This window comes from Calcarisporiella thermophila, assembly GCF_041956535.1.
Source record: "Calcarisporiella thermophila strain CBS 279.70 unplaced genomic scaffold VTP21scaffold_3, whole genome shotgun sequence".
In the NCBI taxonomy this organism is placed as follows: domain Eukaryota; kingdom Fungi; phylum Calcarisporiellomycota; class Calcarisporiellomycetes; order Calcarisporiellales; family Calcarisporiellaceae; genus Calcarisporiella; species Calcarisporiella thermophila.
The window spans coordinates 470429-496349 of NW_027192193.1; the positions used below are offsets into that span (position 1 = coordinate 470429).

General features: G+C 41.5%; 12 protein-coding genes across 12 annotated transcripts; 5 read left to right on the forward strand and 7 right to left on the reverse strand.

Moving 5' to 3' along the window:
- Positions 1-294: 294 nt before the first annotated feature.
- On the forward strand, positions 295-3057 carry VTP21DRAFT_7070 (uncharacterized protein; the record flags this gene model as incomplete). Its single annotated transcript, XM_069397771.1, has 2 exons — positions 295-568; positions 656-3057. 2 exons carry the CDS (start codon positions 295-297, stop codon positions 3055-3057), a joined length of 2676 nt encoding a protein of 891 aa, XP_069255297.1.
- A 328-nt stretch (positions 3058-3385) lies between these two features.
- Positions 3386-7702, reverse strand: VTP21DRAFT_7071 (uncharacterized protein; the record flags this gene model as incomplete). The annotated part of the gene is made up of 4 exons (XM_069397772.1): positions 3386-4474; positions 4532-6690; positions 6755-7609; positions 7669-7702. 4 exons carry the CDS (start codon positions 7700-7702, stop codon positions 3386-3388), a joined length of 4137 nt encoding a protein of 1378 aa, XP_069255298.1.
- Positions 7703-8176: 474 nt separating this feature from the next.
- Positions 8177-8674, reverse strand: VTP21DRAFT_7072 (mitochondrial 54S ribosomal protein mL58; the record flags this gene model as incomplete). The annotated part of the gene is made up of 1 exon (XM_069397773.1): positions 8177-8674. One exon carries the CDS (start codon positions 8672-8674, stop codon positions 8177-8179), a length of 498 nt encoding a protein of 165 aa, XP_069255299.1.
- A 1226-nt stretch (positions 8675-9900) lies between these two features.
- VTP21DRAFT_7073 (uncharacterized protein) lies at positions 9901-10271 on the reverse strand (the record flags this gene model as incomplete). The annotated part of the gene is made up of 3 exons (XM_069397774.1): positions 9901-9958; positions 10022-10103; positions 10172-10271. The coding sequence occupies 3 exons, from the start codon at positions 10269-10271 to the stop codon at positions 9901-9903; spliced, it is 240 nt and encodes a 79-aa protein (XP_069255300.1).
- A 586-nt stretch (positions 10272-10857) lies between these two features.
- VTP21DRAFT_7074 (uncharacterized protein) lies at positions 10858-12710 on the reverse strand (the record flags this gene model as incomplete). Its single annotated transcript, XM_069397775.1, has 5 exons — positions 10858-11432; positions 11494-11670; positions 11737-11904; positions 11969-12492; positions 12565-12710. The coding sequence occupies 5 exons, from the start codon at positions 12708-12710 to the stop codon at positions 10858-10860; spliced, it is 1590 nt and encodes a 529-aa protein (XP_069255301.1).
- A 1252-nt stretch (positions 12711-13962) lies between these two features.
- On the forward strand, positions 13963-14687 carry VTP21DRAFT_7075 (uncharacterized protein; the record flags this gene model as incomplete). The annotated part of the gene is made up of 2 exons (XM_069397776.1): positions 13963-14056; positions 14116-14687. 2 exons carry the CDS (start codon positions 13963-13965, stop codon positions 14685-14687), a joined length of 666 nt encoding a protein of 221 aa, XP_069255302.1.
- A 260-nt stretch (positions 14688-14947) lies between these two features.
- VTP21DRAFT_7076 (uncharacterized protein) lies at positions 14948-18243 on the reverse strand (the record flags this gene model as incomplete). Its single annotated transcript, XM_069397777.1, has 15 exons — positions 14948-15145; positions 15205-15264; positions 15333-15556; positions 15616-15953; positions 16019-16202; positions 16265-16352; positions 16415-16597; positions 16655-16749; positions 16819-17020; positions 17094-17344; positions 17413-17530; positions 17591-17674; positions 17734-17813; positions 17876-17937; positions 18011-18243. The coding sequence occupies 15 exons, from the start codon at positions 18241-18243 to the stop codon at positions 14948-14950; spliced, it is 2400 nt and encodes a 799-aa protein (XP_069255303.1).
- A 425-nt stretch (positions 18244-18668) lies between these two features.
- VTP21DRAFT_7077 (uncharacterized protein) lies at positions 18669-19348 on the forward strand (the record flags this gene model as incomplete). Its single annotated transcript, XM_069397778.1, has 2 exons — positions 18669-18882; positions 18951-19348. The coding sequence occupies 2 exons, from the start codon at positions 18669-18671 to the stop codon at positions 19346-19348; spliced, it is 612 nt and encodes a 203-aa protein (XP_069255304.1).
- A 514-nt stretch (positions 19349-19862) lies between these two features.
- VTP21DRAFT_7078 (uncharacterized protein) lies at positions 19863-21552 on the forward strand (the record flags this gene model as incomplete). Its single annotated transcript, XM_069397779.1, has 9 exons — positions 19863-19962; positions 20024-20061; positions 20123-20202; positions 20261-20427; positions 20498-20617; positions 20672-20772; positions 20844-21100; positions 21173-21389; positions 21451-21552. The coding sequence occupies 9 exons, from the start codon at positions 19863-19865 to the stop codon at positions 21550-21552; spliced, it is 1182 nt and encodes a 393-aa protein (XP_069255305.1).
- Positions 21553-21939: 387 nt separating this feature from the next.
- Positions 21940-23040, reverse strand: VTP21DRAFT_7079 (uncharacterized protein; the record flags this gene model as incomplete). The annotated part of the gene is made up of 3 exons (XM_069397780.1): positions 21940-22008; positions 22074-22402; positions 22473-23040. 3 exons carry the CDS (start codon positions 23038-23040, stop codon positions 21940-21942), a joined length of 966 nt encoding a protein of 321 aa, XP_069255306.1.
- A 155-nt stretch (positions 23041-23195) lies between these two features.
- On the forward strand, positions 23196-24017 carry VTP21DRAFT_7080 (uncharacterized protein; the record flags this gene model as incomplete). The annotated part of the gene is made up of 4 exons (XM_069397782.1): positions 23196-23338; positions 23406-23426; positions 23493-23577; positions 23637-24017. The coding sequence occupies 4 exons, from the start codon at positions 23196-23198 to the stop codon at positions 24015-24017; spliced, it is 630 nt and encodes a 209-aa protein (XP_069255307.1).
- A 393-nt stretch (positions 24018-24410) lies between these two features.
- Positions 24411-24851, reverse strand: VTP21DRAFT_7081 (40S ribosomal protein eS12; the record flags this gene model as incomplete). The annotated part of the gene is made up of 1 exon (XM_069397783.1): positions 24411-24851. One exon carries the CDS (start codon positions 24849-24851, stop codon positions 24411-24413), a length of 441 nt encoding a protein of 146 aa, XP_069255308.1.
- Between the last annotated feature and the right edge of the window lie 1070 nt (positions 24852-25921).

Consider the following 25921-nt stretch of genomic DNA (forward strand, 5'->3'; position numbering starts at 1 on the left):
CGAAATATAAATTGGCGAGCCTTTTACCGCGTTTCTCCATTTCCCTTGACTTTCTAAGCCATAAAAAGGCGCAGCATTTGAAGGAGTAAAGAGTTAGCAACTGATATGGTCGAATATGTTCATTAATTGAGGATCTTTTGTTTTTAATAATTGACTTTTGTATTTCTCTTTTTTATATTTTCTTTTTGTCCATAATGATATAATCATTTTCAGTTCTTCTTCTCTTCCTGCGTTGATATAGAGTTTGCATAGAATTTTATCTTGTCTTCAAAGTTCCGATCTCCACCCCTTACAATGCCAAAATTACCTATAGACAGCCATCCACCCTCCCGAAATGACAATGGATTGTCTGCAAATATCACAATAGAAAATGAAGATTGGTACGCGAATCGCAATTACGGAATTGTCATTGATGCAGGATCCTCAGGGTCGCGAGTCCAGGTATATTCATGGAAAAGTCACTCCCACGTTCAGAATACAGTCCCGCTTGAACAATTGCGATGGCAACTGCCCGTTGTGCAGCGAGGTGACAAAGAAGGATTAAAATGGCAAACCAAGGTAGATAATGGTAAGGCATATATAATTTTTATTGTTTCAAGCCTTGCTTTATGTATTCTATTTTCGACTAAAATGGAATAATGTTTTTTCTTTTAAGGTATCTCTACGTATCAGCACAAGCCTGCTGATGTGGGAAAGCATCTGACACCACTCCTAAATTTTGCGAAGGAAGTAGTTCCGGTTGAGAAGATCAAAGAAACTCCAGTTTATCTTTTTGCCACTGCTGGAATGCGCCTTCTTCCTACCGAAGATGCCCGATCAATTCTCGAGCATTCATGTAACTTTATTCGTGATCATTACGACTTTAAAATTGGGCAATGTGAAGAACATGTCAAAGTTATATCGGGAGAGAGGGAAGGTATTTATGGATGGCTAGCTGTCAATTATTTGATGGGTGGATTTGATGTGAATGAGAAGGATAATCCACCTACAAAAGATCATACCCACCCTTGGAAACCGACATTTGGCTTTTTGGATATGGGAGGCGCAAGTACACAGATCGCTTTTGAGCCCACAGTAGAAATCGCGATCGAACATAGTCATGACTTAACTAAGTTGTCATTGCCAACTTTGGGAGGGAAAGTGCTGGAATACAACGTTTTTGTTACTACCTTCTTAGGGTATGGGAGTAATGAAGCCCGGAGGCGATATATTGAAGAATTGGTACGTATGCAAGCTTCTGCTGCAACTAAAGCTGGGAAAAATGGGATTTCAGCTCCGAAATTGGAGAACCATCTACTCTCACTTGAAGATCCATGCCTTCCATCAGATTTAATCCTTGAAGATACTCATACGAGTGTGCCTGTAAAGCTGCATGGCACCGGGCAATTCTCGGAGTGCCTCAAGAACGTATTTCCACTGCTTAATAAAACGACGGAATGCGTCACGAAGCCCTGCCTATTTAATGGAGTGCATACACCACGAATTGACTTTTCAGTGAATCACTTTGTCGGTATCAGCGAATACTGGTATTCGTCGCACGACATTTTGGGTTTAGGTGGAGTTTATGATTTTGTAGAATACGAGCGTAAGGCGACAGAGTATTGCAGCACTCCGTGGAATAGAACCCTCTCAGATCACAGACATGAAGGAGACATCATTTCTTCATTTGAGCTACAACGTCTCGAACTACAATGCTTCAAATCGGCATGGATCGTAAATGTATTACATGAAGGCATCGAGCTCCCTCGCATCGTTGACCCAGGAGGAAAAGGAAGTAAAAAAGAGGAATCGGCTGTACTCGAACAAAGTATTCAGTCTGTGCAAAATAAGGATTGGGTTCCTCCTTTTCAGAGCATCAACACTATCAATGATATTCAAGTGAGTTGGACACTTGGAGCAATTTTAATGCATGCCACTCAATCGATTCCGCCAATCGATAAAGTATCCGAGCCGCATACGGTGGTACCTGAACCGGCATTTATACCCATTTCTAAAGACGAAGCCTCAACATATGACTATATTTCATATAACACAGTTGTGATAGTTGGAATTATACTATGTTGCCTTGGTGTTTGGTGGCTGATATCTCGGCGAAAAATGAAGCGCATCCGCTCTGACTCTGGCTCCGATGTAATCTATTCAAGGTTGGAAACAGGCGCAGGAAGTGGAGGTCTAAGTGGGGGAGGACTCCGGATTAACCGCATGTTAAGGCCACTAGCTCTACTTGGAAGAAAGTTTTCCTCGCTACTATCATCGAGTCGCCTTTTCCCTAGTGGATGGTTTGGAAGTGGCTCGGTGTTGAGCAGCGGGCTATCGTCGGACGAAGATGTAGGAGTGTTCCCACTTGCATCCCGAGGTGTCTCTCCTGTTCCAAGTGGGGGTGGACGTTACGTAAGGCATGCAAAAAAGGGCTCCGATAATCCACCTATATCGTATAAGAAGAGGGCGAGCGGAGATAGCCGTAGCTCTATGATGGACATGCCTCCAATTGAAGTTATGGTGATGGACTCTGGAATCGAGGAACTAAATACGGGAAATGGAAACACTAGCATAAGTAATGTCCCCACTGGAGGAGGGAATATTGCCCGCGTTCATAGTTTCACGAATCTAGCGACGAGCGCTAGTTTAAGTTTAGGCAGCAGTGAACTCATAAGTCGTGCAAGTTCCAGTATGAGTTTAGCGGCTTCTCCGGATACGAACACCGGAGATGCCGGGATGGCAAATAGTGGCGGCACAACGGGACTCTATTATTCATCGAGACCTCCATCGCCCTCGCTTTCCATGCTGCTTCAGTCAAGGGGACAGTCCCGGCGCGCATTTTTGGTGGAGGATTCTGAAACTGGAAGTTCAAATGGGCCAGCAACTGTGCTTTCGCGAACATCATCCGACCATACAGGGCGACTATCGCCCTTTCCTGGCTCAGTCGGAGCCAGCAGTTTGTCCTCTACAATCCCAACGCGCACAAGCTTTGACATACCTGCTCGGCCAGGATCTCCACGGAGGACAAACATCAGTAGTCCCCGACTAGCGCCCAGATCGAGTTCTGAGAACCTATAAACTTAAATTATTACTTTATTTCTTTGGTACTAGAGGAGCAGCATTTTTATCAGGACTTCGCAATATATATTCTAGACATCCAAGGTCTGCCTTCCGACTATCCGTCGACACCCATTTCTCCTTAATTGATTCCCTTTTGTATTTTTTTTATTTTATTTTTCTTCCCTATAAATGATTGCGGCATTAATTAGCAAAAATTTATTTTTAATGTTTTAATGAACAAAAGCATTATTATAAAAATAACAAATTAGTTGTATTAAGATAAAAATCGCTTCAAAATAAAAAAATTCAACTCCGAAATTAGAGGATCAAAGCATAACCAGTAAATTTAGTAAATGTCATCATCTATCACATCCCATCGCCCCAGACCAGTCCCAGAAAGGCGCTCGTTAGCACAACGCTCCCTTTCTTGCCAATACTCATGGGTATAAAACCATCCCATCTCCCCAGTGACATAGTCAAACTTGCGTTGGAACCATCGTGGCACATGTGGCGGTAGTAGAGGTGGTTGGTGCTCCCTCTCCCGTCTCTTGGCACGCTGTTTCTCCTCGAGTCGGTGCTTTTCTGCACTGGCTAGCTCAAAATCACCCATCTCCAGTGCTCGTTGATCCGGTCGGAATCGTGAATCGGTTGGGCAAATGAATGTCCGTAAAGTAGCTGGAAGTTCATTAAGCGTAGCTGCAAAGGGAGTAAGATTGAAAGCAATACGAGAATCAGGGTTTTTGCGCCATAAAAGGAGCAAAGGAGCATCTTCATTTGTCTCGGGATATGGCTCCTCGACAAAAGTAGCATCCTCTTCCTCAGCCTTCTCTAAAAGATCTTCTGCATCCCCGAAAAGCGAAATACCTCCCCCAAACGATCCAGGAACCTGCACCTGGTCCTCATCGTCGGATTCATTCGCATGTTCTCTAATTCTCCTTGCCACAAGTTTATCATTCCATCTGCCAGCCAATTCCCACACTCCTTTCCCGTCTTTATCTTGCACGGTCCCTCGTACCTCGAATGCATCCCTTCCGCGCCACCCTCTTGCCTTGAAATTCAGTGTTGCCTTTTCGCCAGTTCTATGATTGACAATGGACATCTCTCCATAGTGATCAATCCACGGCTTCCCGACGATTAGGTTATGCACACAAGTGGTCGGTTTTCGCCAAGTATAGTGCTCGAGAATATTCTCTGATGGATCCTTGGCCGTGTCTGGTTCGATTAATTTGACCGGGACTTTGAGCTGCAGGTGAACAAGCCCTTGAGGCATGACTTCGAATGATTTACCCCAAAATTTGGATTTGACGTCAGTATCGGCAAAGAAGTTAAAGTTGGATGACTCGCAAAAACATGCACTAACGGGAGGATGATGAGAGACTTGTTCGGCAATATAGCGGTAACCCTTATCCTCTCGAACATACTCGAACGTCTCGCCCTATGAATCGCTTAGTAATTTGAAAATAAAAGCGAAGATAAAAAGAAATGCTCTTACCAAAAGAGGATTGAAAGGCTTGACAACTCGGTCACTGGTACTCGCATAGTTGCTCATTGCAAATGTCGCCACGTACATTAGGCGTTCTATGCTATGTTTTTCTCGAACCGCTCTATCGAGCAATTCGGAGTACTCCATATCCTCGCACAGTCTTTGTAGCATACTTGTGGGCTCGTTGAAGATTACCGGGATGCTCACGCGTGTTAGATCTTTACCGATAGCATTACGTAGGATAGAAAAGAGCGAGATATTGGGCTTCGGTGCATCTGGATCAAGTGGAAGCTGTGCACGAAAGTTTGAAGGATACCCACGTGCGGATTCGACTAGTAGTTTTAGATAGCGATCACTAGTAGGCTTTAGAATTCGCTGTGCCAGTGACCTATCTAAATTCTCTAATCGTTCGGTTTTGGCTGTATCAGTCACAGTAACATATGGAATATCGGAATGAGTATCAGAATTGAGCCTTGAATCCAATACTGTTGTTGAGGTCTCTTCTGTTTTTTCGCTGTCGACAACCTCCCTTGACTCTGCTTCTTCGGTTGGTATCGCTTGAGTATCTGATTTGAGCTTTGGTTCCAATACCACTGTTGAGGGTTCCTCTACTTTTTCACTGTCGACAATCTCCCTTAACCCTGTTTCTTCGTTCGGTATCGCCTGAGTATCATCCTTTGAGCTAGGTATTACAGAAATACTCTCTTTCTCTCTTTCTTTAATGTCTTTATCCTCTTTATCTTGCCCTAATCCCTCATCCTCTACTTTATTTTCTGCAATATTCTTTTGACCTGTCGGCTCGCTGTTTGCTATTTCATGTGCTTCATCTTGATCTCCTACCGCTCCTTTTACCTCCAGTGGCTCCACTTGGTCCGAGTGAGGTTTCATAATGGGGTCAGCATGTAATATCGGAGTATTGTCAGTGGGCTTATGTATTGCCAGAGCATTAACGGTGGTTTCCATAGAAATGTCTTTGGCTTTTTCAGTAGGGGCGACTTCGCTAATATTTAAGGCATTATTATCTTCCAATACATGCTCTTCCTTTTTAGACATCTCGCAATTATTTGATTGGAGTGTGTCCGAAGGTATTTTGACATTTTCCTTAAACTCCTTCTCGGCTATTTCCATCCTCTCTTCCTCCTTTCCGTTGCTCTCACTAGTAGATATTTTAAGTTCTTTGGATTCCTTGTTTAAGTCAGCATTCGTTTCTCCATTGGCTTGTCGCATGGCTGCACGCCATGCCTTTCTCTCCTCGACTGCTCGTAAGATTACCTGCTCCATCTGCTGCTGCTCCACCATCAAATCACGTAAGCTCTGTTCCCACATATCCTTTCTTTCAGATTCCAGCTCGTATTTGGCTCGCCAAAAGCGTTCGCGCTCTTCGGCCATGTGAATAGCATCATCCAGTAGCCAGCGTAGAGAGCCTAGAGCCGTGTGTAAGGTTTTTTGGGCATCATTCTGCGCTCCGCTGCTCGCGTTTTCCCCTTGATTTATAAAGAGTGAACGTATGAGTTGTTCGAGTGCTTCCAGCTGGGTATGAACCGATGTGATCGTAAGGGGGTAGGTCTCCTCGTGTGGAGGGGAATTGATTTCTTCCTCCTCTTCCTCTTCTTCGTAATTCTCACCGGCTGTATCCGTGCCTCCAAAAGGTGATTGGCATTCACTTGTTGGTGATATAAACATTTCTTCGGTCCCAGTCGTACTCACCAGCGACTTCGATGCGGTTGTCAGACTTCGTGTCAGTCCTCCTTCACCTGCGATATTTCCAGTCGCACCGTCAGATGTTAAGGACCGCCGTCTGTGAAACGATGAAATACTACACGCGTCATCAAATGAAAGACTTGGCCGTGCAAAGCTACTAAAACTAGAACGGCTCATGCCCCGGTTGCCAGTTAATAACCCTGCACCTAGATGTGGTCCTGTAGTACTAATCCCTTCTGCTTTAACATGATCGCGCATCCATTGTTTCGATTGTGTAAGGGCAAATATCCATCGCTTGGCCTCGATTGGATCACCTGCCCGTAGATGATATTGCACCGAGCCTTTTCCTACAACGATAAATCGATTTTTGTCCGTAGGGTCAATTCCAATTCTGGCAACAAGCATGTTGATGGAGCCGCGACACGCGTTTTGTGTATCCTCACGATTTTTGTAATAAGAAAGGATACCTAATTAGATTATAGTTGAGCTTATAAGATAGATCATCTTTGAAAGTATACAATACAATATTACCATTTTCCAGCACAAACCATCGCGGCTTATAACCGCCGATTACGTTTGTCCATTTATTCAGAATACCTTCTAATCGAGGTGCTTCACCGGGACTAAGGGTTTGTATAATGGCTATATCGGGTATATCCTTGAGTACAGCGCGAATTTTACTATCCTTTGTCAAGTCTCGTGCAAGTTTGCCCTTTTTATCGCGGATCAGCACATCTGCACCACAAGAAATACAGAATCGAACCATCTCGATATTTCGCCTCGCAGCTGCTTCGTGGAGAATGGTGTAGCCAGTGGCAGGGTCTTGGTCGTTAATATTGAGGAGTCCCGCTCGTGAATGCGAGAACAGCTCTTTCAGCGCCTCTAGATTGCCTTCACGCGCAAATTGGTGCATAAGTGGCATTTTCTCCGCCATAAATATCTGCCTGCTCTCATTCATCACATTCTCGATGTCAAGCGTGCGGGCTAACTCGATAGCTTCTTTGTTCTCCTTGTTCTTAATGGTGTCGTTTATTCCTTCTTGCACCATAAGCAATTTCACTACTTCAAAACGTCCAAGGCGGGCTGCAAGATGTAGCGCGGTATTTCCTTGTAAATCTTGACGATTCAAGTCAAGATAGTAACGTAAGGGCGAAGTAAGGAGAAAAGAAATTGTTGATGGAGCGGCACATTGCACAGCTAAGTGCAGAGGAGAAGGTGGCTCTTTGTGTGAGCCAGTAGATTTGCTGTGGGTACTATCAGAAGGAGAATAAGATATGTCCTTAGGAGTGGAAGGTGGTGGGTTATCGAGAATTTGGGTGAGTGCAGTGGTATCGCCTGCGCGTAAAGCTTCAAGAAGCTTTGCTGTCCGCAGAGCTTCCTCCATCCCTAAACGAAAGTTTAGACACATATGGATCAAGGCTTCAACGAAATAATGCTCAACATACCGGAAGTTAACGCAGTGTCCTCACTATACAACATAGTCTTAGTGGCGAGCTAACGAATATCCAACTCGTTTAGCTGGAGAGTCTCTAGCTGATTAACACTCGTGATTCCTGTTGAAGAGCGAGAAAGAAGGAAAAGTGGGGATAAACCTTAAAAGAGGTAGATGACCCCAATTAAGATAACCAGTTTTTTTCTGCGTCACAAAACCTCGTTTTCCGCTGCAAAGCTCTGTAATCTGTTTGCTCATTCTATCGAATTGGATATTTGTGCAAGATGACATAAAACTAAGAAAAGCTTTTGCTTCATAGATCCATTTGCTTTCAGAAGAAAGGATCACAAAAATTGTTCACTGATATTCTATTCAGAATCAACCACTCTCACTCGATAAACCGATCAAAAAGTATAGGAAAGCAGAAAAAGAGAAGATTATACAAAGAAAAAAAAAATAGCATTTGAGTGAAAAGTAAGGAGAACAACATAAAAACCATGATATTAATAGAAGCCTCAAGTTCACCATAGAGCTCTCCTTCGCTCTCTTTCATACGCAATTCTCTGCCGACGATATCCTCTCTTCAATTGGTTGTTCTCGGCCTCACTCTCTAATTTTTTCAGTCGTTCTTTCGGGCAGGGAGCAACAATTCCAACAAACAGCTGACTGCACTCAAATCGCTCTGCTAACTTTTTTCGTGTCCATGTCTCCGGATCTTTTGCTCTTAATTCGCGCATCTCATCGATTTGCTCCGGAGTAAGATGATATTTCTTCTCATGTATAGGAGTAAGCGGGGGTGGAAGCTGGGAAGGCGATGGCAAGGGCGTGGGCTCAAGGGGGACGCGCGAAATGAATATGGAACCGTCAGAGAGCTCTTTTGTAGCGATCGTCGAAGGAAGTTTGGCTGGATCGATAGGCTTTGGTACAGTGAGATGGCGATGTCTTCGAGGAATGAGTACAGGTAGAATGCGCTGAAGAGCCTTAGATGGCTGGCCAAAGCGGGAAGTGGTCTGTATCATTATGCTATCGATAATGTGAACCAAAATTCTTGAAGAGCAAATTTGTTTACTCCTATGTAATTGCAACTACAAGCCACTTAGCAGTCACAAATGATTCTCTGAATTGAATTCTCTATAGTGTTAACATGGTTATTTCTATTAGTTATTTATTTGGACATGAACAATCATACCGCCCCAATAACCTGCAATATGGTATAGGAGCGTAACAATCTAGAAAGTTCGTTGCCAATATCACCTTGATACTTTCCAATCTCTATAAAGTCTTTCATTCACTGGAGTGATAGTGTTCAAAGAATGCGCTTCCACTATGACAGGCTTCAGATGCAGGAGCACCAAAGGGACCACATCAAGTTATACAACAAGCGGTTTTCGCTTAATTACCAGGCTCAGAATATAGTTTATATGATGTAAAAGCGTGGAATTTTCGTCCAACATCTTTGCCCCGCTTCTTTCATCTCCGAGAGTAATTACTCTTAAAAGCCTCTGAATCATTCCCTAGTATTTTCAAGGTCTAACCTGGATGTTGAGTTGATTTAGTCGCTGCCCTTGTATTTAGGCTTTTAGAGTCTATCGATTTGGCCAATCTTACTGAAGGATAAAATTACCTGAAACTTCATCTTAATTAGCCTCATGCATCCAAAGACTAAACTTATGGAAAAAGAAGTATTCTTTTTACTCTGGTGAAAATTCTATTTGGATAATCTTTCAGTGCGAATTCCGAAGCTGCATTTTGCTCCGAAAATAAAAACAGTCTTTGTCATTAAGGTATTGTAACCCTGGTCGACTGGTCACACTCTTCTCAGACAATTTAGGTTTTCTCTACAAGCCCCTTACTCTGCGAGCCGTTAACCAGTGCTCCCAAGCCTCTTTTACATTGCTCTTCGTTTTTTAGCACTGACAAAACTCTTACGCACATCTTCCCTCTCCCTAACTTTTTAGCAAAAGTTTGGATCAGAGCTTCTCATTCAGTCTCTGCATCTACACTAAAGTTTTAACAACCAGAGAGTGGATAGGATAGTGCCCATTCTAATATTCTATAGTGATCAATATATAAACGCGCTCAAAATATTTTATGTATCTGAATAACATATACATGAGAAAAGGGTAAAACAGCTAAAATAGGTTGGGAAGGAAAGAGTAAATAATAGAACATGGTAGAATAAAAACGTATTTTATCCAAGACAACGAGCTCGAGAAAAAGTAAAATGAGTGAAAAGCTAAAATAGCTAATCACAGCATTCAAGACAGCAACAAAGGCAGCTTCCAATAGCACATCCAAGACAACTATGATTTAGAATATTGTAATGAGAATATAATCAGTGGTAATTAACTATTTATTTTGCTTACAGATTTCCGCAGCAGCCGTCATCTTTCTGAGGAGGAGGTTGTTGGACGTATACGACATTGGGAGGGGGATTGGGAGCATAGCCTGTATTCAACAGAAATTTGGGCGATTGCTTAGCCTTGTTGCATCGGACATATTTTTACTAATATTACCTTGCTGAGGCGGGGGGTAATAGCCACCTTGGGGAGCACCATAGGCTTGCTGCGGTGGGGGTGGATATCCATAATAACCCTTGTCTTGCTGGCCGCTCATGTTATCAACCGGAAGTTTTAATTGAAAATGGGAGAGGGGAAGACGGGATAAAATAGAACAATAGAAACGAAAAAAAAGAGTGGGTGGTGCAGTGAGAGCTTTTTATTTGGGATCACAAAGGAATTTTTAACACCAAGTTATTAATTCAATTCGAGAAAAACAAGCGTTTCTTCTTTGCCAAGAATTGATAAGATTGACCAATATCCATCAAGTAAATGAGCTGACCATTCATAATCAAGAGAAAATAAGGCGGAACGGAGCTCCCACTGTCATTCCTCAACAATCTTAATCATTATTTTTTGCCTGCAATGTCCACTGACTCAACTGTTGCCATTAAGTTAGTCTTTTAATACACATTCTTCAAGATCTGTAACACGAAGTTTATACAGTGTTGATGTTGTAGCTTGGGTCTTTTATTCCGAACCTCAATAAAATTAACTTTACTAATAGTAAAAGCTACGAGAATACAGTTGATAAGATATAATTAAAACGACCTCCAACTAAAAAGGCCATCCATAAGATTGTGATATATGAAACATATTACATTCGAGATAGTTAATAAACAATAATATATATGGCGAATTCTCTACTTAGGCGACTCTGGCGACTTAAATGCCATCGCTACTTCCTTGTCAATGCTGATGGGGAGGGGGGGCAACGGTGCCTTCGGAGGAGGTGACGGTATAGACAAGGAAATAGGTTCTTCCATTTTTGTGATCGCTTCAGGTTTCGTTGTAAAAATCGGAGTAGGACCAACTATCTTCAGCTTATTTAGCAAAGACTGTCGAGTGCTTGTCAATTCACTCAGTGCCTTCTCCAGCTCATCTTCTGCACTTGCACTTTTAGATTTGTTGTTCGATGTCACTGACTCTTTATCTAGAGCTGAAATGCGTTGACGCCGTCGAAGGAAGATGGCCACTAGGACGAGAAGCAGAATAAAAGCAATTCCGGCACTTATGGCAGTGCTCACGGTGACTATCGGGAATTCCTGTTTGCTAACATCAGTGTTGGGCAATAAGCCGGATGAAGTATTGGCTGAGGAAGCGTAGGCGTAAGCTGAGTTTCTAAGATTCGGGGTATAGGTAGTGGAGGGCCGCCAGTGTTGGGTATCGATCACATACATTTTAGAGTCAAAGATGTCCTCATTAAACGCAATTGTCCCTAAACAAGTAAACATGGTTATGCAGGTGTCCAGTAGTCTCTCTAAGTAGATCCATTTTACCGAAAAATATTACAAGATTGGTTCCAATGAGCTCCATCGAATGGAACGCGCGTGGCGGAGGTGCGGACACCTGGACTTGCTCCCATACAAGTTTCCCATTGCTCCCTTGTAGAGCCCAGATGTCGCCAAATAGGTTGGCTCCTTTCCCTCCATAGATGAGGATAGTGTCATCGGTCACTAAATTAAATTCCGTCAGTCAGACACTTAACAGAAATTATAAATCAAAAGCTCCTCGTTACTTACTGACAACTGCAGCGTGTCCGTATCTTGGTGCAGGCGCATTTCCATACACATTGCTTTGCCCCCAACTTAGAGTATAGGTATCAAAAAAATGGACAAAATGGAGTGGAGCAACATTGTAGCCATTGTATCCTCCAAGTACAACCAGCTTTCCATTAGATAACATTGACACTATCATATTAAAACTACATATTGAATCCAGACCTCAATTGTTTAATTTTGTCGACAATATTACCAGTATGCCACACAAGATTTCCAGGAGATTCTGGAGCATTAAGACTTGACCATGCACCTCCGATCAAATCTAATCTCTGTAATCCCGCATATTCCTCTGTGCCCATCATGTTCTGAGCTCCTGGTATCAGTTTTCCCCCATAAAACCAGATGTCATTTCCATCCCCACTTGGAGCACCCGCACCAAACTTAGTATCTACAGGCTGATTTCGAATAGTCGGCTGGTAGAATTGGTGGGTCTGAAGATCAAAGTAAGTGAGGGTTCCGTCAGCCCAGAGTCCGAGGGAATTTGTGGGATGCACAGGAAACAAAACTGCGCTATTCGTGCGCGGAGGTAAGATGGTATTAATGCTGTTGTTTTGCGAAAACTGGGTTGAAACTTGTTTGACTGGCAAAGAAGAGATATACACGTTATAGGGAACGGAGGTGGTCTCAAATGACTGCGAAAGGTCCAATTCGAGAAGATCGTATAGTGTGCTGTCTGCTACTCCATAGACGTGGCTGTTTCCTCCAAAGAGATATATGCTTATATGTATATGGAGAGTTAAAGAAATTACAATAAGTTAAAGCAATTTTAGTCAATTCACTTTAATTTACCTGTTGTTGATAAGGGTATGTCCAACTCCAGATCGAGGTCCAGGGTCAAGATTAGCCATCGCATTTGCGAATAATGCGAAATGAATAATTAATAAAGGTGACCATTTCAAGAGGAAATAGTTAATAACGTTTCTTCTGTTGATCATTGTGATAAATAAGAATCTAAACGTTGAATGAGGAGGAATGTGGGAGGGTATACTCATACGAAAAACAAAATGTTCAATTTCTTGGAACCATTTCACATGTAAAGAATCGCATAAATAAAATGAGTAGCTGGATATAAGTAAAGCGGAAAAGATGGAAAGTATCTACTTGCAACATGCCCAAATATTATCCAATGCTAAAAGGTATGGAGGTGCTTCATGTTAATTACATTCTGCAACCCAAATCCAGGATTCCTCATAACCTCCTAAAAAAAATCTGTTCTTGCAGTCTTGACAAATTTGGACATATTTTAATATGCTTCAAATCTCTTAAAACATTTCTCAACAACATGAAAAAACAGCGTGGGTTAATGGTGGACATTTTTGTAGTAGGCTGCAGTGCAATATATCAAACGAGGATTAAGCCGGGTGGATGAGGTGATACTTTGGTGCAGAGTGGAGAAGCAAAATGTGTCAATCTTATCACTAGGCATTTCTCATTTCAGAATACCCAAGTATATACCAGGACATAGAGAAATGCACCCTCTCACAAAAAGGCCATCACAGAATAAGAAAGGCAGATGACATGATTCATTCTGGAGGCTAAATCCTTTAGGGTATTACGCCGGTGGTGTCTAGAATGGAATGTAGAGTTAGAATTAAAACTAAGGCAGTAAAGCAAACTGAAAACGCTGGATTGGAATTTTCAACTATACCAGATGAAACATTCAGTCTATTATTTATCTGAAACCTGCTATACTTTTGTCCAGTTGAGTAAACTAAAGTATACTTAATTTCAGAGGATGCGATCTAAAATTCAGAACGAACACCAATGTTCTGATTGGCCTCTCCCGAAGCGACTGCACGCAGATACTATATGATCTACCCCATGAGCCGCAAGACATGCAATTGCCGCGGGACAATTCATCCTTAATCAAGTCAGTGTATGGAGCCAAGAAGTAATACCAAGAACCCGCACAAGCTAATAATCCACTATTTTTAGAACCAAGCAGTAGCCACAAAATTATTGGGAAAATTTCCGATCGCAATATTTCATGCCCAATCCATTGCCAGCTAAATTAAATGATCAAACTCTACTTGGCACTGGAGGCCGGAAGCTTGTTCAAGTGTTTCAGCTTGTTCGATCACAATTAGGTGCTTTATAAGAGTCGAATGGTTTCCTGGGTTAAATCTTTTTGTTGTCTATCACATTTCTTTTATTATTTTTATTACCATATATAAGACTTCGATTACAATGGCCAAGCTGCAACGTCTATTTTTGCTTCTAGTAATTATCACCGTGTTCTTCGCGGCTATTACTCGAGCTCAGGATCAGGGCGAGGATGCGGGTAGCGCTAAAGTGACATAGTTAAATAGTGTCTATGAAAAGCTGATGGTTTAAATTTAGGGAGTATCGCAGATAATTCTCAGCAGGAGAGCGGGGCAACAGATGAAGCGGGTGCTACTTCTGGAAATGGTGCTTCCAACACTGATTCCACGAATTCAGATAGTAACGCAATCGCAGTGGATGAAAATACTGCAGATAATGGCGACTCCGTAGATTCAAACAATGATCAAGCAGCAGATAATGGATCTCTCAACGGAGATTCTGATTCCCCAACTGTGGTGGTAGATACAGCCAACGATGCTGAAGCTACCGATACCTCAAGCTCGGCAACGGAGCAGGCCTCTGCTACAACCACAGGCAATTCTTTCGACATCACCAGCACCAGCGGTGCTCAAGTCTCCTCATCGTCCTACTCTTTTACTTCTTCCAGCGGATTTAGTTCTCCTATTGCAACAAGCTATAGCTCATACAAATATTCTTCCTCGAGTAGCAGTGGCTTGGCTCCAACTGCTGCTGTGAGTTCGACAAGACCATCGACAACTCCAACCTCAGGAGTATCAAGTGCTTATTCAGTTAAAACTGCTATTGCAGGGGGTCTGCTGATTCAAGGACTACTTCTAGTGTTTCTCTAGTACATTTTCTTTTTATTTATTTAACAGATTTGTTTTGAGGATAGTTTATAAATACGCATTCAATATTCATACTAAGTATGCCGAAACTGTCTACTTGTTCGCTATTTTAACAAAAAAATGACAAATTTAAAAATCAAGGTCTTTACTTATCGTCGATCGAATTTCTATTTCAGTTAATACGCTCCCATGATTTTGAGGATATCACATGAAAAAGACTACATCACTATATTAAATCAATATATTTTACATTTCGATTGAAGTTAGAACGATCCCAATCGAGCCAACAAGGAAAATGCCTTGGACTCGGCTTCAAATTTGGCAGCGACACTACGCATACTTTCAAAGTGGGAGTCTAGCGTATCTTGAGGCAAATGCGTGATATGCTCATTTCCCGTTGTTTCTCGGTCACGCTTACTTAAGCGATGTAAATTTTCAGCCGCAAGCTCATAGACTTTTTCCTACGATAGCCATGATTAAATAAGCTTGGCTTTAGCCTGCGATAGTTGAAGGTACGTACCTGGTCCCGTAAATACACTAATATCAGTTTAAGTATTCCGTTGATTCTCTCAGTCGAATGCTAATATAATATCTTATGTTAATTAAAAAAAAAGTTGATTTCATAAAGGCTTGCAAATGAGCGCTAACCCCTTTGTCCAGCGAAGAAAATAGTACTCGTTCTTGCAACATTTTCAAATATTTTTCATGCACTGTTAGCAATTCATCAAGACCCACTGCACACTCCATGTCTTTTCTGAGATTGTTCCATGCACGTTCTATACCTTCGAAGAGTATGACGTATTCCAGCTGGTTCAAAAAATGGAGCATCTGTGAAGTAGCAACTCGAATCCATTGAATATTGGGGATGGCATCTAAAAATTCACAACATCACGTTATCTCTTCCTATTGTAAGATAAATCACCAACCATACCCTCTAAATTCGGGAATTCTTTTGAATAATACATTCCCATCTTCCATCCCCTCATCAGCATATTCGCCACTCGTTTGATCCTCCACAGGAATCTCCATATTCGCCTATACTCCTGCATTGCTTTCTCGTTCAATATGGTATCCAACGGCTTCTCGACCACATAGTCCAGTCTGAAGATGTCCCAACCCGTTAAATTTTCATTTTGTGATTCTATAATACGTGCATCGAGGCGGCTGGCACAAGGGTCCTTGCGAGCGCTGGAATGGAGGGAGGCGGATAGGATAAGAGAATGGAGTTTCTGACGATAAATATATCTTGCCGGCTCATTCAATGTTTCCCTAGTGATAGAAACAAATGTTATTTATTTATAATACAACAATTCAGCAGAAACTATAATGCGCACTCCATCACATCCATCAATCGCTGGGTCCAGTCGCCTCGACACAAGAGAAAATAGTCCTTCAAGGCTACGAGGTGCGTCATCAATCCATATTTTTCTAGCAGGATGGATTTGAGACGCCGACTTGTCTTCACGTGGTTGGTCTCAACATAGGATTCAAGGCTAAAGATGCTTCTGGGTATTGACGCTGTTAAGATTGAAGTCTACAAGTTAGCTCATTTATCAATTAATCCATAAGAACACCACTACCTTCTTCCTCGCTTTTCTCGTCGCGAGTTAAATAGAGTTCTTCACATCGATAGCGAATATAATTGATATTTTTGCCAATCTCTAAGATCTACTAGCATTTCTATTGATTTAGTCCCCGAAGCCGCCAAAATAATATAAGTAGAATATCACCTTTTGAGAGAGGGGTTTCGTGATATATCGCGGGCGCATTTTGTCCCTTACAAAATATCTTTTTTCCCAAAACAATTCGTCGGACACATCTTGGTTTATACCAATGAAGAATTCTTCGTGTGGATCATTGACCTCTCCCTTGTAAACCCAGGAATCTAGCATAGCATGAAGAGGTCTTGATACCTAGAGGTAGATGGGGGATGAGCTTGGATATTAAAAAAGGGCGGTCAACAAATTTACTTCTTCTAAAAACGCTTGGATAAAGCGATTTACAAAAGAGTCACCATGCTTTCCATATGAGTGTATATTGTCAACAAGAACACTCCCTTTATCTTCTATTGAATCAATAAGAAATTCATATTAGAGCTGATGTATGAAATTAGAAAAAGAATAAGGAAGAATACCTCTACAAGCATCGATCATGCCTTGTAGTAGCGACAAACGCCGGTTCCATTCCTGCATACCAACATACAGCCGTTTTAAAGTCAAATCTGGATCACCAGCTTTAATCTCGGCCTCATCTATCTGTTTTAGAAGTATTCTTTCTAAGACTTCAATAAACCGTGTATATCGGCAGAGTTCGTTCTTCAATGCATCACAAAAGCTCTAAAGGAATAAACAAATAGGGTAAAGTTATTCGACGCTACGCCTCGTTTAAACGAAGAGGTATTCAAGTTACCTTTTCTAATTGCCCGGAGTTCTCTTCCTTTTCATATTTGATTACAAATTGTGAGATATGGCTATACAGCTGTCCGATGTGTGAGAGTTTTTCAACTAGGATTTGGGCAGAACCGGATATTTCCGCCGACGAATGGAAAATATATTTTTCCTTCTTGGTACTATAAGAGAGATAGCAGCCATCTATACCCCGCAGAGATAATAGCACATCGCGGAGAAGCATATTTTCTGGGATTTTGCTGGCATTCTTATCTGTTGAACAAAAAGATTAGAATGTTTATTGGTTAGGAGTCAACAAGATAATCAGTAACTTTATATACCTATAAACTGAAGGTAGCGCTGATAGGGAGTCTCTTGGTAATCAATTTTATTTGAAGGGAGGATAGAGCTTGATTTTTTGGTAGGTGCTTCGGACGGCACGGCTGGCAACCTCGAAATCTATTAAAATATGGCTTCTTAAGTTTATAAGTTCCAGAAACAAAATAGAGATTCCAGTACCTTTGTGTCTAAATTCTCAAGCTGATTCGTTCCGCTTAGCAAATATAGGAACTTGAGTATTTCATTTCTTCTCCTTAATGTCGTCTATCGATGGTGAGTTATTTTAGTTATAGCGTCTAATGACTTTGTGAATAGAAGCTTACCTTTGCTTTTATTTTGGAATATAAATATGTGTATCTTGTTATGATAGACTCATTTTGTGCCAAACTGGATTCGCGAATAACTAACATAGTAATAAAATGAGTTTGGTGCTAATGCAACAAGGAATAGAAAAAATTTTCTTACGTTTTTTTCGTATTAGATTGGATTGCTCAAATTCATCTCTGGTCAACGAATCAGTAAAATCGCTTTTGGAAGTAAAATATTATAACTTCAATAATTTTCCCTGAATTGACCAAGGATGTTCTGCCGTCAAATTACCTGTTCAGTATATTTATACAGAGATTTAATATTCGCCTCCAATTGACTTCGCTTATATGCTTATTTGAAAAGCACTTTGAGTTGCTATAGTTTATGGAAGATGGCTGGGACGAGGACGAGGAAAGAATGTGAGTAATAAGCGGATGAAGGAATTGATCGATATGCGGATCGTTCTGTTTTGAATGATGGGTAATTGAATTGCATTTTAATTGCGAATGTGACATGCCTAACATTATTTTTCGATAAATAATGAATGCGGTAAGAACGCGTTAGATTTTCATCCCTTAGGCTGAGTTGCAAAAATGGAGTGACACGCTATGAAACTAACCGCAGGAAGAGAAATATTTAATATAACATATCTCGGATCCATTTCAGTACGTTCCTTTATTTTTTATGTTGTCTTGAAATTTTGCGATTTTTTTTTTTTCAAGGAAAATTGGTTCTTTCTGAATAACATTTTCCCCTTCATTTGTCTTATTTTTTTATTTGCTTATTTAAAAGTGCCTCCAGCAATAGCTCAGAGAGCCTTGTAGTGATGAGGGAGTTGAGTGTACTATTTTTCCTCATTCTTTTCCGCATTTCTTCTCCAGCCCCCGTTCCCTTCGTAATTCCTGCCCACGAATTGCCAAGCACCCCTCCTACCCCCAATTCTTTAGAAATGTTTAATGATACAACTCAGCGTCCCTTTGACACTCATCAGCTCTCCGTGTACCTCTCACAGCACTACTATAGCTCGCTTGATCCAATCATTGACAAAACCGCTAGCCAAGTTGCGACCATGTTCCGTGAGGCTATCTCTTTAAATGCTAACCCTTTGGATTCACGAGTCGACGTAGGAATATTGCAGGCACAAATAGAAGCTGGCATTAATGGTAAAGCATATAGTACTGTATTTCGTGAAAGCTAGGACATATTTTTCATTATGATACCACCAATATAGCACATGTTAAAGACCAAGTCATCTCTACATTAATGGCACACAATTCTCTCCATGAAATGCTCTCCCCAACAGCCCTTGAAACTACAATCCACGCCTTTTGCCAATCTCCTATTCAACATCAATGTCTCCATGAAAAGGCTGCGAACATTATGACCGTATTAGACGCACAATTTGCATCCCATACCCAGAAATTTCCTATACGAATGGAAAAGAAACTTATTCCTGTGCTTTGGCGAGGAGTCAAGCGGGACGTGAAGACCGTGGTACGAGAATTAGGCGAGGTGAAAGTTGAATTCCGGAATGAAGGAGAATGGAAAAAACTGAACAAAGCAGAAGCAGTACACGGTGGGTCGGAAGTATTGCGTAGATTTGTGAAAATGGTGGAGGATAGACTGTAGGCGAAAACAATCGGAGCCTTTATATCTTTTTATTTTACAACATATTTTATCTTTTCTGTAATGGTTGATTTGGGAGATTACAAAATACTAATAAAAATCTAAATTCAAAATCATATCAAGGAGAACGGATGCTGTTGTGAGTACAAATTGCCTCAAAAGATAAGATATTTGAAGGCCGCACTTTGTCATTAAAGCATCTTTGCGACTTAACGAAGAATTATATTAAATATATACAAGATACATTCGAGGCTTAAGAACACTTTTTGAGTCCGACATTCTCAGTAATATCAATGAAAAAATTGGTGTATGGCAGGTGTATAATATAGCTTCGGTGATGGAAGATATGGACTAATAGTAAATATTTTGCTTTTAATTTGGATACCGTTTTACTTTAATATGCAATCCAAATGGTGAAATTTAACGAGCCCGAAAACTACAAGCCGCAGCGAATTCTTCATATTTGTGTAATAGATAAATTTATTTAAAATCTTTTATATCCGTGCCCTGTCACTCAATGTCCATTTTAAATGGGGAAGAGAGGTGGGAATCGTTTGTTTTGTGGGCAAAGAGCGAGGGATTGAAAGCTGATGGATTGGTGGCATCCGATTTTCCAGGTTTCATTATAGATATATAAACTTTTATATTGAATAAAGTCTCGCTATAAGTGTTTATCAGATACAGGAAGAGGTTTAAAAGCGCTCCGAGATTTCAATGTAATTAGGGCTTATTTGTTTGTTCATTTGTTGATTGACTAATCGGAGAACATATCTACAGATCGGTGATATCATTTTGGAAGTACCTGGGAACATAATTATTACACCTGATAGCATATTAGAGAAAGCTTGTAATCCAAGGTAATTTGTCTAATTCTATTGCAAAATTACTATGCGCTCACATATACTCGTGAGCCAGTAATGTAAAGCTTAGCGCACACCAATCGATTGCATTATTCGTGGCTTTGGAACGAAGGAACTTGGGAAGATGGAAAAAGTACATGGATGTACTTCCTCAAGAGTTCGATACCATGCCCGTCTTATTCTCTGAAAAGACAATGCAGTGGTTTCCGAGTTATTTTCAAGGTTAGTTTCTAACCTTCTTAGTGCATTTCATGGTTTATCAACCTTACGCTTTATATATCTTACATGCCAGGAGAGATTGCGCGTCAAAGAAAAAAAATAAAGATGGATTGGAAGCAGGCCCAAGACTTCGTCCGTACCAGCGGTTGCAATATGCCGTTATTTGAAGATTTTCTTTGGGGATGGCTATGTGGTATAGTAGTTTGCCCAAGTTTCAGTGATGATTTCTCTCTTATGCTTCCAATAGTAAATACTAGATGTGTGTATCTCGACGGGCATCCGCTTCTTCAAAATCCGATTGGTATGGCCCCATTTTTTGACATGTTAAATCATAATCATACCGCCAAGGTAATGAACGAATTGTAATCCTTTTTTCACAATTTTAATCTAATGCTCTCCTGTTTATTTCCGTTCCCAAGATTGAGAGCGAGTATGATGCCAAAAACGACTGTTTTCGCATAAAAACCCTCACTCCATACGCACAAGGAGATCAAGTATTTATCTCCTATGGTGCGCACGATAACGCCTATATCTTCCTCGAATATGGCTATCTCCCGTTCGATTACAATCCTTACGACTCAATTAATGTGGATGAACTTTTCCTAAACTTAAGATTCGAAGGAGAGCAAGATTTCAGGCAAAAGTTGGAGATACTCAAAGCGGAAGGCTATCTCGGGTAACACAAGCGCCTATTCGTTTTCATCTCTAGCATTGTGCTCAAGTATCATGGGGATTAATTATTCTTTAGGGATTTCACACTGAGACTAGATCAAGTGTCCTATCGGCTGTTAGTTGCTCTACGATTGCGTGCCATGCTGCGTGGAGAAAAAGAAGCCCTCTGGAGAGATATGCTTATGGGCCGCAGGGATATTATAAGCGTAGAGAATGAGGCCAAGACGAAGACATATCTTCGAGAGATGTGTTATGAATTAGTGAAGCAGGCTGACCATGTACTTGCTTCGATGGTTTGTATTTACTGCCGGCTTTTAATAGGTCCATTGATGTCATATTTTAAATAATTGATAGGGAGCCATTTCGCCTTGGACTGCACGTCTCGAAATGATAAAAAGGCTATGGCTCGAGCATAAAAATGTGGCCGAGAAAGTTATGAAAATGAAACAGCTATGACTCTTCAGCCAGGAATATCACAACGCTGTATAACTGATTATCCCACTTGATTGAAGGAATCAGCTTAGATACGTTGTTCACCTTTGCTGTTCCCACTTTTTTGTTTGTTGAAGAGCTTTCCATCGGAGAGCTAGAGAGAAAGCTGCTGAGGTGGGTCAATTTAATGGATGAAATTGATACCATATTGCTGTCGGGACAATGCTAATAGATGATGACATTATGTTTATTTGAAATAATAAATTGAGAAACAAAAATCGGAACGAAGCAGAAGGAAAGAAGCAAAGAAAAACTTTGAACGGGGGATTCAAAAATAGAGAGCCAAAATTTATAAGCCGGTATGAAGTGTAAACACGTGTGTGGCTTGAAAATTGTATACTCGAGCCTCAATTATGCCGCGGGGCTTGAGATGCGAAGCTTTAGTAGAGTTCTGCGGTCAAATCCATGGGTACCAAGATCCTATGGAATAGGAGTCAAAAGGTCAACCAGCATTAGTCGGTTTCTGAGTGCAAGTAGATACATACCCTTCTTGTCTCCTCTGGGTCTCCAAGAGTCTGCTCCAGATAGAACTCTAAGAATCCATTACATGTAAGCCAGCCCTTCGAGTTAGAATCGAATCGCATTCCAAGCTGCTGTGCAAACCCAGGGGGTGCATGGTCTCCATTGGTGGTAAAAACAAAATTATCCAGTTCTTCAGGAGCAAGAGCACCATCACCATCAGCATCGAAGTCGTTAAATATTTCAATTAGAGCCTGTTTGAGGAGGGGAGTAAATTGCCCATTCTCAAGGAGAGGCTCCTCATCCTCCGATCCCTGGTAACCATCGAGGATGGTGCGGATTTCTTGTTCGAGTTCTTAAATACACAAATTAGCATCCATTTTCTTAGATAGCTATTGATAAATCAAACAAAAAAAAAAGCCTACCCTCAATAGGCTCATAATCCAGGTCGATAGCCTTGCCGATCTCTAATACCTTTAGCGCATCCTCCAGTCTATTCAAGATGTACATTACCACTGCGATTAGATGGAAACACCCAGCATGTCCAGGATAATCCTCTAGAATCTTCATTGTGTTATCGCATGCCAGTTCAAGTTCTCTCCATTCCATCGTATCGCGAAATTTCTCGATCGACTTTTGAGCCATGGCAAAATTTCGGCTGGCATGTTCAGCAGCGGCATCCCAGTCTTTCTCCTTTTCAAATTGGCCATTGGCGTTTTTCGAACCAATATGAAGGCGGTAGAACTCGGCCCAGTCTTCAGGCTCATCCAACCCACTACTCACTTTAATTCCAGCGTCTCTGAGAATGCGTGTGACGATCATGCGATTGTAGAGTGGAATAAGCTCTTGAGCACATTTTGCTCGCCATAACTCCTGCCTTTGATTATGCAATGTGCGAGAAGTGGAGCTTAAACGAGCAAGCTCAGCGGGAGAAAGATGCTCACTAAGGGCAGAGAGAAGATCGCTGGGAAGGGATTCGAGCGGAGAGGTCATTACTTTTATATATAGATTTGTGTTTGTAAAAAAAATCAGAATTGTATACGATTTAAGGTTATCCGCAACTCAATAGGAGATGCAGTCACATTAGCTTCGACTTTTTTTTTCACTTTTCTCACAGTCTTGGAAGTATTCATCTCTCCATCCATAACATGTCGTCTCTAGTTGGCAAAACTATACCTCCGATTAGTGGCCTTATTCCTTTGCGCCAAGGTCAGCATGAATTGGTCAGTATTGGTTCTCCTGTAAATCCTGGCCAAACGAAGGTGACCGTAGTGGAATTCTGGGCAACCTGGTAATATGTTGACCGAAAAGTCTGTCACCGAAGGATATTCATATTCTATTGTTATGATTCTATGCAGGTGTCCTCCGTGTCGAGACAGGTGCTGAATCAGTACTGCCATTGGTTGTGTTAGTTACTGATTTGTCATACTTTGAATTTATTTTAGCATCCCTCACTTGAGTGAGCTACAGGAGCGCTATAAAGCAAAAGAGGTAGAAATAATTGGAATAACCTGGGAAAATGATGAAAATGTAAGGCGGCTTTTATTTTTTGACTTCTACATGACATCTAACCGTGTATTACTCTTCAGAAACTGCGTCATTTCGTCAATTCAATGGAGGTGCCTATTACCTATACCGTTGTTATGGATCCAACCCAAACCACCCGACAATCTATATATAGTCTTACTGGAGCACAGGGAATTCCCTTCGCCTTGATCCTCGTGAATAACGAAGTCAAATACCAAGGTCACCCGATGGACTCGGCCTTTGCTACAGAGCTTGACAAATACACGTCAATGGCTTCTGTTAAGGAAGCAAAGCCGAAACCTATTCATGAAACATACGAACAGCTAATGCAAAGACACCCGGGCGAATTGCGAAAAATATTGGAGGAGAGGGGTATAAGTACAAAGGGATTACTGGAGAAGAAAGATTTCGCAAAAGAAATCCTTGATAAGTGTGGTCCCTAATTACCGACCCAATCTGGAATTCCAGTTATCTTTCATTTATCAAAAGTTGTATGGACACTTTTATTGAATATCTAAACAAAGCTCACAACTCTTCCAAAAGAGACCATCATCCAACAAATTAAGAGAATCCGTTGTTGTTAAATCCCTCAAGGATTTACAAGAGGAGGGGTTTGTCAGAGAATATTCCTATCACGATAAAAAGATGGATCAGTACCATGTTGATGAATCCATTGTCAAGTCAATAAACAGATTGATATCAGACAATAATATAGTGATTCCGGAATGGTCATTTCCTCATCAGCATCAGTAGAGGGAGACCATCAATCATCATATAAATGGGGACGTCATAGCAATCGAAAAGGATACTTACAATAAATATCTCGTGTTGAGGACTTAGCGAGACTTGAAGTAGTCCAAGAGGACGTTCATGGCCTCACTCTCCTCACCGAAGTCCTTCACAACGCAGCAGGCGCATGCGACGACCTTGCGGGGGTTACCCTCACGATCGATCTTGCAGAGACCAACCCACTCACCGAGCTTCTTGGCATCAGAAACCTTGATCAGGTTAATGTTGTGCTCAGCGCAGAGGGCCTCAACGAGCTTGATGTACTCTTGCTCGTTGCAGGACTCAGCCAAGACGCAGAGGTGAGCCTGGCGGCGATCGAGGGCACGTGCGCACTCACGCAAACCACGGGCAAGGCCGTCGTGGATGAGGGAGCGACGGAGAACTTCTTGGAGAGCATCCTCAACGGACATCTGACCTTTCACTGGGGCATCAGCAGCGACCTCAACCTCCTGAACTGGGGCGGGCACGTCATTTCCTTCAGTCGACATGTTGGTGTTTTTTAAAGATTACTGTAAGTCTTCACTATAGTAGAAGTCAAAAGTCGCAGATTAGGAATTAAGTCTCTGACATCCAAAGCGTGAACGATGTTTGAATGGATGGATGGATGGATGGATGGGTGGATGAACCCATGCAAATGTAAACTTACATGAAGTGCTTTCCGCTTTTAAAAATAAAGGGAGGAAACAAGAATACCATCTCGATGCAATATATAAAGTCAAACATTTCGGAGTATCAATTCAGTGGCTGAGCTCATCTCTAATATCCTAAAATATTTAAAAAAATATTGAAATTTCGCATTTCGTCTTTGAATTTTTCAAGTATAATGCAGTACTATTAATGTTAGCAATTGGATGTCTCCTATACTAAACTATTAAAGTCCAAGTTATAGTAGGTCGTATTTGTTTTGTTTTGTAATGTATTCCCGAGCCGTTCTTTGAAAATAAATGTCTAGGCAAGTGCTATAGAGATGCTACCAATCCTTAAATATATGAACAAGTTTAAGGGGAAAAAAGATGATTCACTTTGAACCAAAACCAGAACCAGATGTATATCGAGTGCATTGATTCTCCTTCATCAACAGAATTCTACCCTTGTATGGAGATAAGGCCCAATTGACTTTAAAATGAAATAACCAGATTATTTTTCACTTTGAAGCTACGTGTTTCCGGAACAGTTGCAATAAGGGAGAAAGAATAAAGATGTGCAATGGATATTGACTCGGCAAGAGGAGATTGCAAGGCAGCAGGCGCTTCCAACCCCCGCTAGTGAGCAGGAGACGAGCGGCTGTAAGACACAGCCTCGTAGTGGAGAGAAGGCCAAGGGAAGTTTCACCTCTCAGCCAGCTTGTAGGCGAGAGGCTAGGACTATTGTGGACTCGCCTAAGGCCCAAGACCCCCCAATCAAGGGCCGGCGTTCGGTAATCTCGAGCAGTTGCTTACGTTTTCTGGCCTTGTGTGCTCAGTGGAATCTTCGAGGAGACCCGCGGTGAATCACGGTCGGTCCCAAGCATCGGATACGTGTCTCGTGTAACGTCAAGTGAAATTGAGAGCTCTGATCG